Source organism: Oncorhynchus clarkii, chromosome 10, assembly GCF_045791955.1.
Source record: "Oncorhynchus clarkii lewisi isolate Uvic-CL-2024 chromosome 10, UVic_Ocla_1.0, whole genome shotgun sequence".
NCBI classification, from domain to species: Eukaryota; Metazoa; Chordata; class Actinopteri; order Salmoniformes; family Salmonidae; genus Oncorhynchus; species Oncorhynchus clarkii.
In genome coordinates this window covers 30,477,728-30,493,263 of record NC_092156.1, presented here as the reverse complement: position 1 = coordinate 30,493,263, position 15,536 = coordinate 30,477,728, and the positions used below count along the sequence as shown (strand labels likewise).

Genomic DNA, 15,536 nt, shown 5'->3' with positions numbered 1-15,536 from the left:
AAAGGAAAAACTAAAGCAGGAAGCAATGGTGTAAAGTACTTAAGTAAAAATACTTTAAAGTACTACTTAAGTAGTTTTTGGGACATCTGTACTTTACTATTTATATTTTTGCCAACTTTTACTTCACTACATTCCTAAAGAAAATAATGTACTTTTTACTCCATACATTTTCCCTGACACCCAAAAGTACTCATTACATTTTGATAGGAAAATTGTCCAATTCAAACACTTATCAAGAGAACATCCCTGGTCATCCCTATTGCCTCTGATCTGGCAGACTCACTAAACATAAATTATTTGTTTGTAAATTATGTCTGAGTGTTGGAATGTGCCCCTGGCTATCCATATATATATATATATATATATGCGCTTAATATACGGAATTTGAAATGGTTTATACATTTTCTTTTCATACGTAAGTACATTTTAGAAGTTCCATTTACTTTTGATACTTAAGTACATTTAAAACCAAAAACGTAAACTTTTTTTTTTTTACTCAAGTAGTATTTTACTGGGTGACTTTCACTTTTACTTGAGTCATTTCCTATTAAAGGTATCTTTACTTTTACTCAAGTATGACAAATTAGTTATTTTTCCACCACTGGCAGGAAGTACCAGTGACTTGCTCAATAGAGAAGTGGCCAGATGACACGGATGCTACGCTACAGGACTGTTTTGTTAGCACAGACTGGAAGACATATCTTGCACTACTCATCTCATATGTATATACTGTATTCTATATAAAAGTAAAGAAACAATGTATACGAAATGCTTCAGTCTGGTTTTAGACCCCATCATAGCACTGAGACTGCACTCTTGAAGGTGGTAAATGGCATCAGACCGAGGCTCTGCATCTGTCCTCGTGCTCCTAGACCTTAGTGCTGCTTTTGATAGTTTGTCAGTTTGTCTCTGTGAATGGTTTGTCCTCTGACAAATCAACTGTAAATTTCGGTGTTCCTCAAGGTTCCGATTTAGGACCACTATTGTTTTCACTATATATTTTACCTCTTGGGGATGTCATTCGAAAACATAATGTTAACTTTCACTGCTATGCGGATGACACACAGCTGTACATTTCAATGAAACATGGTGAAGCCCCAAAATTTCACTCGCTAGAAGCATGTGTTTCAGACATAAGGAAGTGGATGGCTGCAAACGTTCTACTTTTAAACTCGGACAAAACAGAGATGCTTGTTCTAGGTCCCAAGAAACAAAGAGATCTTCTGTTGAATCTGACAATTAATCTTAATGGTTGTACAGTCGTCTCAAATAAAACTGTGAAGGACCTCGGCGTTACTCTGGACCCTGATCTCTCTTTTGAAGAACATATGAAGACTGTTTCAAGGACAGCTTTTTTCCATCTACGTAACATTGCAAAAATCAGAAACTTTCTGTCCAAAAATGATGCAGAAAAATGAATCCATGCTTTTGTCACTTCTAGGTTAGACTACTGCAATGCTCTACTTTCCGGCTACCCGGATAAAGCACTAAATAAACGTCAGTTAGTGCTAAATACGGCTGCTAGAATCCTGACTAGAACCAAAAATTATCATATTACTCCAGTGCTAGCCTCCCTACACTGGCTTCCTGTCAAAGCTAGGGCTGATTTCAAGGTTTTACTGCTAACCTACAAAGCATTACATGGGCTTGCTCCTACCTATCTCTCCGATATGGTCCTGCCGTACATACCTACACGTACGCTACGGTCACAAGACGCAGGCCTCCTAATTGTCCCTAGAATTTCTAAGCAAACAGCTGGAGGCAGGGCTTTCTCCTATAGAGCTCCATTTTATGGAATGGTCTGCCTACCCATGTGAGAGACGCAAACTCGGTCTCAACTTTTAAGTCTTTACTGAAGACTCATCTCTTCAGTGGGTCATATGATTGAGTGTAGTCTGGCCCAGGAGTGTGAATGTGAACGGAAAGGCTCTGGAGCAACGAACCGCCCTTGCTGTCTCTGCCTGGCCGGTTCCCCTCTTTCCATTGGGATTCTCTGCCTCTAACCCTGTTACAGGGGCTGAGTCACTGGCTTACTAGGGCTCTTTCATACCGTCCCTAGGACGGGTGCGTCACTTGAGGGGGTTGAGTCACTGATATGATCTTCCTGTCTGGGTTGGCGCCCCCCCTTGGGTTGTGCCGTGGCGGAGATCTTTGTGGGCTATACTCGGCCTTGTCTCAGGACGGTAAGTTGGTGGTTGAGGATATTCCTCTAGTGGTGTGGGGGCTGTGCTTTGGCAAAGTGGGTGGGGTTATATCCTTCCTGTTTGGCCCTGTCCGGGGGTGTCATCGGATGGGGCCACAGTGTCTCCTGACCCCTCCTGTCTCAGCCTCCAGTATTTATGCTGCAGTAGTTTATGTGTCGGGGGGCTAGGGTCAGTTTGTTATATCTGGAGTACTTCTCCTGTCCTATCCGGTGTCCTGTGTGAATTTTAAGTATGCTCTCTCTAATTTTCTCTTTCTCTCTTTCTTTCTCTCTCTCGGAGGACCTGAGCCCTCGGACCATGCCTCAGGACTACCTGACATGATGACTCCTTGCTGTCCCCAGTCCACCTGGCTGTGCTGCTGCTCCAGTTTCAACTGTTCTGCCTGTGATTATTATTATTTGACCATGCTGGTCATTTATGAACATTTGAACATCTTGGCCATGTTCTGTTATAATCTCCACCCGGCACAGCCAGAAGAGGACTGGCCACCCCACATAGCCTGGTTCCTCTCTAGGTTTCTTCCTAGGTTTTGGCCTTTCTAGGGAGTTTTTCCTAGCCACCGTGCTTCTACACCTGCATTGCTTGCTGTTATGAGTTTTAGGCTGGGTTTCTGTATAGCACTTTGAGATATCAGCTGATGTACGAAGGGCTACATAAATACATTTGATTTGATTTGATATACTATTCTACAGTTTCTTAGTCACTTAATGTTTACATATCTGGAATTACTCATCTCATATGTATATACTGTTTTCTATACTATTCTGTGGTATCTCATTCACTTAATAATGTTTACATATCTTGCAATACTCATCACATATGTACAGTTGAAGTCAGAAGTTTACACACTTAGGTTGGAGTCATTAAAACTTGTTTTTCAACCACTCCACAAATGTGTTGTTAACAAACTATAGTTTTGGCAAGTTGGTTAGGACATCTACTTTGTGCATGACAAAGTAATTTTTCCAACAACGGATTACAGACAGATTATTTCACTTATAATTCACTGTATCACAATTCCAGTGGGCCAGAAGTTTACATACACTAAGTTGACTGTGCCTTTAAACAGCTTGAAAAATTCCAGAAAATTATGTCATGGCTTTAGAAGCTTCTGATAGGCTAATTGACAAAATTTGAGTCAATCGGAGGTGTACCTGTGGATGTATTTCAAGGCCTACCTTCAAACTCAGTGCCTCTTTGCTTGACATCATGGGAACATTTTTTTAAAGACCTCAGACAAAAATTGTAGACCTCCACAAGTCTGGTTCATCCTTGGGAGCAATTTCCAAATGCCTGAAGGTACCACGTTCATCTGTACAAACAATAGTAAACACCATGGGACCACGCAGCCGTCATACCGCTCAGGAAGGAGACGCATTCTGTCTCCTAGAGAAGAACGTACTTTGGTGCGAAAAGTGCAAATCAATCCCAGAACAACAGCAAAGGACCTTGTGAAGAAGCTGGAGGAGACAGGTACAAAAGTATCTACATCCACAGTAAAACGAGTCCTGTATCGACATAACCTGAAAGGCTGCTCAGCAAGGAAGAAGCCACTGCTCCAAAACCACCTTAAAAAACCCAGACTACGGTTTGCAACTGCACATGGGGACAAAGATTGTACTTTTTGGAGAAATGTCCTCTGGTCTGATGAAACAAAAATAGAACTGTTTGGCCATAATGACCATTGTTATGTTTGGAGGAAAAAGGGGAGGCTTGCAAGCCGAAGAACACCATCCCAACCGTGAAGCACAGGGGTGGCAGCGTCATGTTGTGGGGGTGCTTTGCTGCAGGAGGGACTGGTGCACTTCACAAAATCGATGGCATCATGAGGCAGGAAAATTAGGTGGATATATTGAAGCAACATCTCAAGACATCAGTCAGGAAGTTCAAGCTTGGTCGCAAATGTGTCTTCCAAATGGAGAATGACCCCAAGTATACTTCCAAAGTTGTGGCAAAATGGCTTAAGGACAACAAAGTCAAGGTATTGGAGTGGCCATCATAAAACCCTAACCTCAATCCCTTAGAAAATTTGTGGGCGGAACTGAAAAAGCGTGAGTGAGCAAGGGGGCCTACAAACCTGACTCAGTTACACCAGCTCTGTCAGGAGGAATGGGCCAAAATTCACCCAACTCATTGTTGGAAGCTTGTGGAAGGCTACCCAAAACATTTGACCCAAGTTAAACAATTTAAAGGCAATACTACCAAATACTAATTGAGTGTATGTAAACTTCTGACCCACTGGGAATGTGATGAAATAAATAAAAGCTGAAATAAATCACTCTCTACTATTATTCTGACATTTCACATTATTAAAATAAAGTGGTGATCCTAACTGACCTAAGACAGGGAATTTTTACTAGGAATAAATGTCAGGAATTGTGAAACACTGAATTTAAATGTATTGGCTAAGGTGTATGTAAACTTCCGACTTCAACTGTATATACTGTATACTGTACTTTAGTCCATTCCGCTCTGACATAGCTCGTCCATATGTATATAGTCTTAATTCATTCCTACTTAGATTTGTGTGTATTGGGTATATGTTGTGTAATTGGTTAGATATTGCTTGTCAGATATTACTGCACTGTCGGAGCTGGAAGCACAAGTATTTTGCTGCACTCGCAATAACATCGGCTAATCACGTGTATGAGTCCACTAAAATTTGATTTGATTTGAATATGTTCCCAGGCTTCATCCAATGGCTTTGAGGAGTATACCACCTCAGTCACTGGCTTCATCAATAAGTGCATCGACGACGTCGTCTCCAGGGGTCACCGTACATACATATCCCAACCAGAAGCCAGGGATTACAGGCAACATCTGCATCGAGCTAAAGTCTAGAGCTGCTGCTTTCAAGGAGCGGGACACTAATCCGGACGCTTATAAGAAATCCCGCTATGCCCTCAGACGAACCATCAAACAGGCAAAGCGTCAATATAGGATTAAGATTTAATCCTACTACACGCTCGACAGATGTGTAAAGGCTTGAAAACTATTACAGACTACAAAGGGAAACCCAACCGTGAGCTACCCGGTGACGCGAGCATACCCTAGACCCACTGGATTCCCTAGACCCACTCCACGAGCGAAATGCCTTTTATGCCCGCATCGAGGCAAGCAGCACTGAAGCATGCATCAGATCACCAGCTGTTCCAAACGACTGTGTGATAATGGCCAACATTCACAAAGCCGCGGGCCCAGACGGATTACCAGGACGTGTACTCAAAGTATACGCGGACCAACTGGCAAGTGTCTTTACTGACATTTTCAACCTCTCCCTGACCGAGTCTGTATTACCTACGTGTTTCAAGCAGACCATCATGGTCCCTGTGCCCAAGGTAGCGAAGGTAACCTGCCTAAATGATTACCGCCCCGTAGCATTCACGTCGGTAGCATGAAGTGCTTTGAAAGGCTGGTCATGTCTCACTTCACCAGCATCATCCTGGATACCCTAGACCCACTCCAATTTGAATATTGCCCCAACACATCCACAGATGACTCAATCTCAATCACACTCCACACAGCCATTTCCTACCTGGACAAAAGGAACACTTATGTGAGAATGCTGTTCATTGACTACAGCTCAGCGTTCAACGCCATAGTGCCCACAAAGCTCATCACTAAGCTAAGGACCCTGGGACTAAACACCTCCCTCTGCAACTGGATCCTGGACTTCCTGACAGGCTGCCCCCAGGTGGTAAGGGTAGGCAACAACACATCTGCCACACTGATCCTCAACACTTGGGCCCCTCAGGGGTGTGCGCTTATTCCCCTCCTGTATTCCCTGTTCACCCACGACTGCGTGGCCAAACACGACTCCAACACAATCATTAAGTTTGCTGACGACACAACAGTGTCTGATTACCTGATTACCGAAAACGATGAGACAGCCTATTGGGAAGAGGTCAGAGACCTGGCAGTGTGGTGCCAGGACAACAACCTCTACCTCAATATGAGCAAGACAAAGGAGCTGATCGTGGACTACAGGAAAAGGTGGGCCAAACAGGCCCCGATTTACATCGACGGGGCTGTAGTGGAGCGGGTTGAGAATTTGAAGTTACTTGGTGTTCACATCACCAACTAACTATCATGGTCTAAACACACCAACACAGTCATGAAGAAGGCATGACTCCCCCTCAGGAGACTGAAAAGATTTGGCATGGGCAGATCCTCCAAAATTTCTACAGCTGCACCATCGAGAGCATCCTGACCGATTGTATCACCGCCTGGTATGGCAACTGCTCAGCTACAGAGGGTAGTGCGTACGGCCCAGTACATCACTGCGGCCAAGCTTCCTGCCATCCAGGACCTATATACTAGGCGGTGTCAGAGGAAGGCCCACAATATTGTCAAAGACTCCAGTCAGCCAAGTCATAGACTGTTCTCTCTGCTCCCGCACGGCAAGCGGTACCGGAGCACCAAGTCTCGGACCAAAAGGCTCCTTAACAGCTTCTACCCCTAAGCCATAAGACTGCTGAAAAACTAATCAAATGGCCACCCGGACTATTTACATTGACACCCCACCATTTGTTTTTACACTGCTGCTACGCTCTGTTTATTATCGATGCAAGTCACTTTACCCCTACCTACATGTACAAATTACCTTGACTAACCTGTACCCCCGCACATTGACTCGGTACCGGTAATCCTGGTATATAGCCTCGTTATTGATATTTTATTTTGTTACTTTTTATTATTTTTCACTTTAGTTTATTTGGTAAATATTTTTTTAACTCTTTCTTGAACTGTATTGTTGGTTAAGGGCTTGTAAGTCAGCATTTCACAGTCCTGTTGTATTCGGCGCATGTGACAAATAAAGTTTGATTTGATTTACATCTCCTTTCAACTGGGTTTCATATCTGACATCTTGACCAAAAACTTGTATTTTCTTATAATTTCGAATATTGATTAAGTATATGTTTTCAAAATGACCTAAAGGTCCAGGGAATATAAATTGTGTTGGTGAGAAATGATACTCTCATAAAAGGTCAAGCTATGACTTGTGATAGGGGAATTTACAGCATATTATGGTTATTTTAAAGTTGTGTGCCAGAGGTTCCTCCTCTGTGCTCAATAGCTGCCCATTGTTCAGCAGATGTTCAGATGGACTCAAATGAAAAGGGCACATCCTCAAATCTACTGGGCAAAACTGTCTGTCTGACTCTGAGCCACACAGTTTAGGCTATTCTAGTGCCAATAAGATTTATACAACAGCTTTCTGATACATTGACATGTGAACGGACTGAACAACAGAGAAATGGATCTTTACAAGTTGAGAATAGTCCAACAACACGTGCTTAAACATTTGCTTTTAAATGGCTCTTTCCCAGTGCTGTAATTGTTTGCCATTTTTCTCTAAGTGAGGTTAAAAGGGCATTGACTTAAATGTATCTGTGAAGTTATCATAAATGGCTAACCTGACTGACTGACAAGAAGAGGGAAATGAATCTACTCTCTCATATCATGTGAGAGTGAAATCATCGCAAGTCCAACGGTCAATTCATTCAAGGAATGCCATGACTTTACGCTTTCACTCCTCTTTCCATTTGAGACAGACATGGTATAGTCATCTTTTTGCAATTACATTGTAAAAGAATGCAGATGAAACAAAACAATATAACAACAATGAGGAAACTGAGGAAAAGATGGTGTAAATATGGTGGGATCGTTAAATGAAACAGTTTCAATAAACAAATAATGGCTTTGATTTATTTCAGAACTTTCAATAAGAATAAACTAGAACAAATTTGATCTAATAAAACTTGAAAAGTCGTCTGTTATTTCACCCCACTCCAACATATACTGTACATTTTGAAAAGTGTTTTTAAAGAATTTCGAATAAGATTTGTAAGCACAGCAATGATTTGCAATGACGCAATACAGTCAATATTTGTTTGTTTGAGTAAATGAAAAACAATTTGTTAAATATTGACAGCTATCAACAGAGCTGCACAGAGAATATCTGTCTGAAGATTATACAATATGAATACTAAAGGTTAAAAAACATGTCTGTCTGAAGAATGTACAATATGAATACTAAAGGTTAAAAAAACATGTCTGTCTGAAGAATGTACAATATGAATACTAAAGGTTAAAAAACATGTCTGTCTGAAGAATATACAATATGAATACTAAAGGTTAAAAAACATGTCTGTCTGAAGAATATACAATATGAATACTAAAGGTTAAAAAACATGTCTGTCTGAAGAATGTACAATATGAATACTAAAGGTTAAAAAAACATGTCTGTCTGAAGAATGTACAATATGAATACTAAAGGTTAAAAAACATGTCTGTCTGAAGAATATACAATATGAATACTAAAGGTTAAAAAACATGTCTGTCTGAAGAATATACAATATGAATACTAAAGGTTAAAAAACATGTCTGTCTGAAGAATATACAATATGAATACTAAAGGTTAAAAAACATGTCTGTCTGAAGAATATACAATATGAATACTAAAGGTTAAAAAACATGTCTGTCTGAAGAATATACAATATGAATACTAAAGGTTAAAAAAACATGTCACAACCACGTTAACAGTCAAGTTATGAACCTTGTACTATAAAACTGGCTATACAGGAAAGCCGTTGGGGCCTGTAAGAGCAGTTTTCTCAATAATTTCCAACAGAAACTAGAGTAAATATTAAAACATAATTTACTAAGAGGAGGTCTCTTTTTATGAGCTGTGTATAGATAAATATGTGAGAAACGGTGGTTGTGATACACGCACAGGGAGAACAGAGATATCACCAGATATCATCTTCCATTCCTATGTCTGGACATCATTAAAACCATAACGGTCTTATATGTTTAAAAAATGATTACCGACAACACAAACAACACTTTTACAGGAGATTATAACTACCAGAATTCTACCGTCCTTAACTGTACCACTGCTTACTGCGACCAACCAAATTTCAAATTCAAATTTCAAATTTATTTATATAGCCCTTCGTACATCAGCTGATATCTCAAAGTGCTGTACAGAAACCCAGCCTAAAACCCCAAACAGCAAGCAATGCAGCCAAACAGCAAGCAATGCAGCAACCAACATAAGAAAATCTGAGCATTGTCACTGAAAGAATGTTATTCAATACATATAAAACTGAAAAAATCCACTTCAAAAAGAAGATGATTTAGCATTGATTGCAAGTGTAAAAAAAATAAATAGATTAAATGGATAGAGAAAAGGAACTCTGGTGGACAATAAATAGGCCAAAACAAGCAATGAAAAGGTTCATGAATGGAAATGTGGACCGGCAGCAAAGGGGTTAAGTAAAAGTGGCAATAGGCATGGGTAGGTAGTTAAAGAGTTCATATTAAAGGGTTACAAGTGAAGGTGTGGTTAGTCCGGTAAAGGGTTAATAATAGTGAAGGTGTGTGAGGTGGAAATGTGACAGAGCCATTGCTGGATGGCAGTTTCTGTGTGAAAGCCTCACTATCAGGCAACTCTCAAGGTGGATGGGCCTCAGTCAGGAAGGAAGTTGACGGTTAACAGGTTGTAAAAAAGGGGAAACGGTGAGTTTGTGACTTGCAGTGAAACTTTCCATTCACCTCTGATGTGTCACTCTGTATTTCTGTGTCTCAATGACGATCAGTCCCCCATGGACTGAAACTATCATAACGCTATCTATCCATCATTTCACATACACAAACACACAACTATAAAATGTTTATGTGATTCATACGATAATTAAATGAATAGCCTATATTGAAATAAATGAATTTGAAAAGGATATGAACAGCAATGCTGAAAACTACTCAAACCCTTACAACGCTATCTATCCATCATTATAAACACACACACACACACACACACACACACACACACACACACACACACACACACACACACACACACACACACACACACACACACACACACACACACACACACACACACAAATGGCTAGAAAATGTTCATATGATTCATATGATGATGAAATGAATAGCCTATATTCAAATACATTAATTTGAAAAGCATGTGAACAACAATGCTGAAAACCGTTCATGAATGATAAAACTCTCTGAACCCTTGTGAATGACCAAACAGCTTTAGCTAAAATTGCCCGTTTGTCTGTTAACTCGATTTGGGAATAATCTTTCAACAAATTAGAGAAAAAAAATGAATCCTTTTATTAAAACCAGCTCTAAATAAAGCCACCAAAGTATTCATTCTTGAAACAAAGAAAAGAGCGATGAAAGAAACTGCTGGCAAGGATGAGAGCTGATGCAATCTCACAGTCTGATTTCAGCACGGCCAAGTGTGTGTGTGTGTGTGGGGGTGTGTGCGTGTGTGTGTGTCAGGTGCCAATTTAACACCATCCCAACTGGCAGGGTAGTTACCTGCTACACACACACACACACAATGGTCCTGGCCATGACAACTCTACAAAGGCAAGAGGTTGCTTCCCCCTATACCTGGTCAGCAGGCAGACCCATATACAGGCCAGGGTAATACATTTTTCACACCATTGTGTCGACTTAACCCGTAATGTGCTGGCTCAGATATTACTATGCTGGCCAAATGAAAGATCCTATGTTGCTTCTTTCAGCACTGTTCCAACAATTCTGGTGGATACATAACCATGTCAGTGCAGCATGGATCAGTAGTGTGAGGCAGGGTGGGCGGGTGTGAAGCCTCTATTAGCAGCAGGCTTAGTTGGGAGGCCAGACCACAGGGTCCCAGGGCTGGTGACAGTGACGTCTGACTGGACATCAGATCAGTCTGGGAGGGTGACACCAAGCCATCAGTGGTGGGCGAAGGATGGAAAAAGGACACGGCAGTTGTCGCGCCATTCTTTAAGGCACGTGTGAAATGTCTTTATCCGTAGATATCAACAAACTCCGTTCCGCTTGAGTGCCATATGACACCAAATGAATAGCACACAATCAGTCTGTTTAAGGTCACCATGGCAAAGCAGTGCCACATCATAACAGGACCAAGATTTGAATGTAGATTTCAACCAGACCGCATGCCAGAGACAGTTCATCCTAACCTGAGAAACAATCTTACATAGAATGTCCATATTCATAGGCATCCACACCAAGTGGCAGAGCATGGCCATCATCAGCATCCAGACTAGGTAACAGACTGAGGGGTATCTCTTACAAGAGCAGCGTCAATACCATGCATATTCTACTGTATAATCACCACCCTTCCAGGGTCTGTCAAATGAAGAACATGTATTCCATGCAACACAGCATGTTCCAGTTCCCCATGATTAATTCATGCTAACATTTTGGTAAGAGACCTGAGTTACATTCAGAACAAAGTTAGAATGGGTTTTTACTAAAAAGGGCACAAACGACCTCAAAATGTCACACTTGAAGCGCTCTCAACCGTCATGTTCCAAATGAACCCTTTAATGTGGGATACTACCCCTGTCATTGTCCTCCTCCATCCTGTGACACAAACACTCATGCAAGCAAGCACACACACAAATTTCAATTTCTTCAGGATGTCCAATGTTACTTAGTGGCTAGGTTACTCACCCGATCAGAGACACCATCTGCTCCACTATGTGGCTGCTGAAGGTTATGATCACAAACAGTTTCTGTGAGGAAGAAAGAGAGAGACAATCAGTCAGTCTGTGGGTCTTGAGGTCGTGGGGGGTACAGACAGGCCCAGCCACGGCAGTACACTCATGGTTTGATCAGTAATACCCCCTCTGCTGGACCCCCTGTAGTCAACCAACACCACATTTGGTGCCTGACAGGCGGTCAGCCCAAAACCAGCCATGAAGTGGCCCTTTGTCATCAAGGCCGGGAACAAAAGTCAGAGGCCCTATGACACATTTGAACCAACGCACAGACACTCAGGTCAAGAAATGAGTCTACACAGGCAGGCTGTCTTCAGGGGGTGAGGATGAGGGAGGGTGTGGGGTTACAGCTGATACAGATAACAGTTAAAGAGGGGGATGGGAGGAGGAGTAGGAGGTGGAGAGGAGTATTGAGGGGATGGGGGGGGATCAGGAGGAGATGTGTCACTCCTCTCAGACAGACGTTTATAACAGTAAAGGGGTTTGTTTTGTTCCTGTCCAGTCTAATTCCTGCTTACTCATTGCCTCAGACTGGACACAGGAGACAGGGGGGTGGGGGGTTGGCCATTACGGCTCAATCAGACCCTATTAGGGTGCTCATTACGTCTCTGTTTACCGTTCAGTTACTGTTCAGCCACCCACTGAGCAGGAAACCAGGAAGCACTGGGTCTGGGAGAGGCCAAAATGGATGCCACTGCCCATAACAAAGACCAAGTCTAACAAATATGTTTTTGTCCTTTTTGGACTCATGAAAACCTGGTAGGGAAGTGCACAGGTTGAACATGATGATACTACCCCATTGTGCCACTCATATAGGGAATCAACACTGGAGTGGGTTCTCATAATAGCAATGTGCATGTCTGTTGAAACCCCTTGAAACGCAGAGCCCATAACTAAACTAGTAGGAATGTGGAAGTCAGGGAGGCTATCATAAAGGAGATGACTTCTCTCCTATTGTTTAGGCCAGACTGTGTGTCACGGGTACTGAAGGTAAATGAAAATACCAGAAACTGAGCTTTTACTGTCCACTTCTTAAATGGAAGGACATTTACTCATGTCTCCGCTCAGCTAAACCTAACGGAGCCATTTCAAAATGTTACAGATAGATTATAATTAATGGACATTTTTGTAGGGGCTGTTACATTTTAGTTAGGGCAAATCAAGTCTGACTTTTTAAAGTGGAAATTACAAACTTTAGAACCCTTTTTAAACATTGAATACACTGCAAGTTTGCATAAAAACAGTAATCAAATCAAAACCTAGCTAGTAAACATCACCACAAAGGACCGTCAGAAAACCAGATCCAGTTTAGAGTATGACAGGGTCAAGCGTTGTGAAAAGGTCTGGATCCTCGGGGACTCGTGTGCCATTGTTAACAGGAACAGATTGTTATTGTGAACCTGAAATTACCACCTGATCTGCAGGTACAGTACAACCCAGTTATCCAGCTCTCAAACCCCCCTAGTGCATTGTTCCCCTGCTTTGGCACACAAGGGAGAATGTTCACCTGTTCCCCATTACAGTCTATCATATTGCCCCTTCATTCCCTCTCTTTCATGACAAGTTCAACAACTATACATCTCTGTGACTCACAGTACAGTACAGTATACTGTCAACATAAAACTACAAAGAAGTGCCATCTAATAGAATATAATTTTCTGCATTCTTTCCAGACTTAACACAATGGGGGGAAAGAACAGGAGAAGCTGAGAGAACAGAGGTTTGTTCAGAATGTTCAGATTTAACTGTATTGTTTACAGGGGACATGATCTGTCAGGTATAGAGCATTGTGTCAGCTATATTCATTACATTTCTATCTGCAACACAGGACGTTTCATCTCACTGAATACATCCCAGGCTGACCCCAGCCAGTTATGATGGTGAGCCTGGTTCCGTTTCCAGTCAGTTTGGTGTATCATTTTAAAGCTTGCCCTGGCCGTGTCAGGCAGGTAGGGGACAGTGACACACCTCTGATTCTGCCTGGCTGTGGAGACACAGTCATCGGCCCAAGGGACACTAGGCCTAATTGACTCTATGATGCTGCTGCCCACGCCACTCTCTGTATCATCACAGGCAGTGTTTATCTACAATAGGGTTTGATCTGTGGACACCACCCCACACCCACCCCTCACTGCTTGCGCATCTACAGAAAGTGAACTTAACATTACTAGTAAGATAATAAATCCTAATAAATCAGCTTACTCCATTGGTGTTTAATTTTATTTTTATAAAATACTTTCTAGAAGAGTTAGAAAGTCTAATCCATTAAGCATACAGACACTACCATGGCACAAAGTGGATTAAGTCCTTAATCCTTGCATGCATGGGAAAACTGATTCAACTTTGACACAATAACCATCATTGTATACTTCTTTACAGTACAGATTCCCCTTTCAGTACAGAAAAAACTCAAGTGATTCAAATATCTTCTACCTACTAAAGTACGCATCTCTGAGCGCAGCATCTTCTTTCACAAAATGGACGACCGACTCTTGCTTTCACTGGCCAAAATGGCCTCCTTACACTCTCAGTTGAGTACAGTACAGGAGGATCCCTCCTCATCCTCTTCATGGTTTTACTATCATGTCTGACATATTCATATTCAAAATAAACAGAAGCCTTGATCTATCAATTCTATAAGAAAAAAGGTTGCTTTGTCAAAATGTTATATCAAACTACAGACCTTAATAAGTAGCCTCTTTGACAGAACAAAAACATACATAAGAAAAGTGAGCTCTGTGTGCAAGACATCTATGTAAAAATGTGTGCTTGTATACAGTAAACTCACCTGAATGTGCATTTTGATTATGGCTTTCCCAATTAGTGTTGCTCCAAAAAAGGTCCAAAAGGGAACAAGGAAATGGCCACATGTTATACCTGCCAGGTCAAACAATGGATTTGGGATCTGGAGAAACAGAGAATATGTATTAAATATAAGAAATGAATATGAACAACTGACAACAATTATAGAGAAAACAACTTTATTCTATAGAAAAGTGCAGGGACCCAATATACTTCAATATGCTTCAATATACTTCAATATACTTCAGTATGCTTCAGTACAAACACTTTTGTTCAATGTTCCTATGTTTGAGGTGTTTAGCACTTACTGGAGGTATCTTACAGATTAGTAATACAATGACTGAAATCTACAGAATATACGTAGCTTTATATTTATCTTTATTAATAATCTGTTCTGTCTTCTGGTTTGAGAATCAGCAGTTCACTTTAAATAGACAGACAGTTTCATGATGCATAGAATTGCTCTTTTAAGGCTTGAATTTAACTTGAAGTCACTTTCTAGTATTTTCTATCATTAATGGGGGTGATTAAACTGTTTCAACAGAATACAGTTAATATATTATTTCACTTACAGAGGCACAGGCGAGAATTCCAAAGAATCCAACTCTCTGAACCATTTTCTGCACTGCTAGTTTTGCTCTGGTGGCAAAGTCCTGAAAAGGAGCATAAATAATGACAAATATTTAACTGATCATTCTATACAGACCATGTCATTTTTATTCACATTTCATCATAGCAATGTAATGTATGAATCTTTAATTGAGTAACATATTATGTTCATTTGAGCAGACTCAATTATTTCTCAGCAGTGAAGACCTAAAGCTATTTATGCAATCAATAACCTTTTCAATAATCTATGGTGATTAAAGATAGAAGGATAAATATCTCACAGATGAACACATAGTAGTAACATTACTAAAAATACTTCCAAAACATTGTTCATTCTATAATTTATCTGGGAACTTGTATCATTAGGAAAAAG

The 15,536-nt window shown here is 41.0% G+C and overlaps 1 protein-coding gene across 5 annotated transcripts in view; it reads right to left on the bottom strand.

The window, feature by feature from the left end:
• LOC139418257 (vacuole membrane protein 1-like) overlaps positions 1-15,536 on the bottom strand; it is a 107,215-nt gene that overhangs the window by 17,223 nt on the left and 74,456 nt on the right. For all 5 annotated transcript variants that reach the window (XM_071167577.1, XM_071167576.1, XM_071167574.1 and 2 more), the window contains 3 exons: positions 15,127-15,207; positions 14,541-14,657; positions 11,706-11,767 (listed from right to left, as the gene is read on the bottom strand). In XM_071167577.1, the coding sequence (XP_071023678.1) occupies positions 11,706-11,767; positions 14,541-14,657; positions 15,127-15,207 (260 nt within the window). The remainder of the gene's footprint in view (positions 1-11,705; positions 11,768-14,540; positions 14,658-15,126; positions 15,208-15,536) is intronic.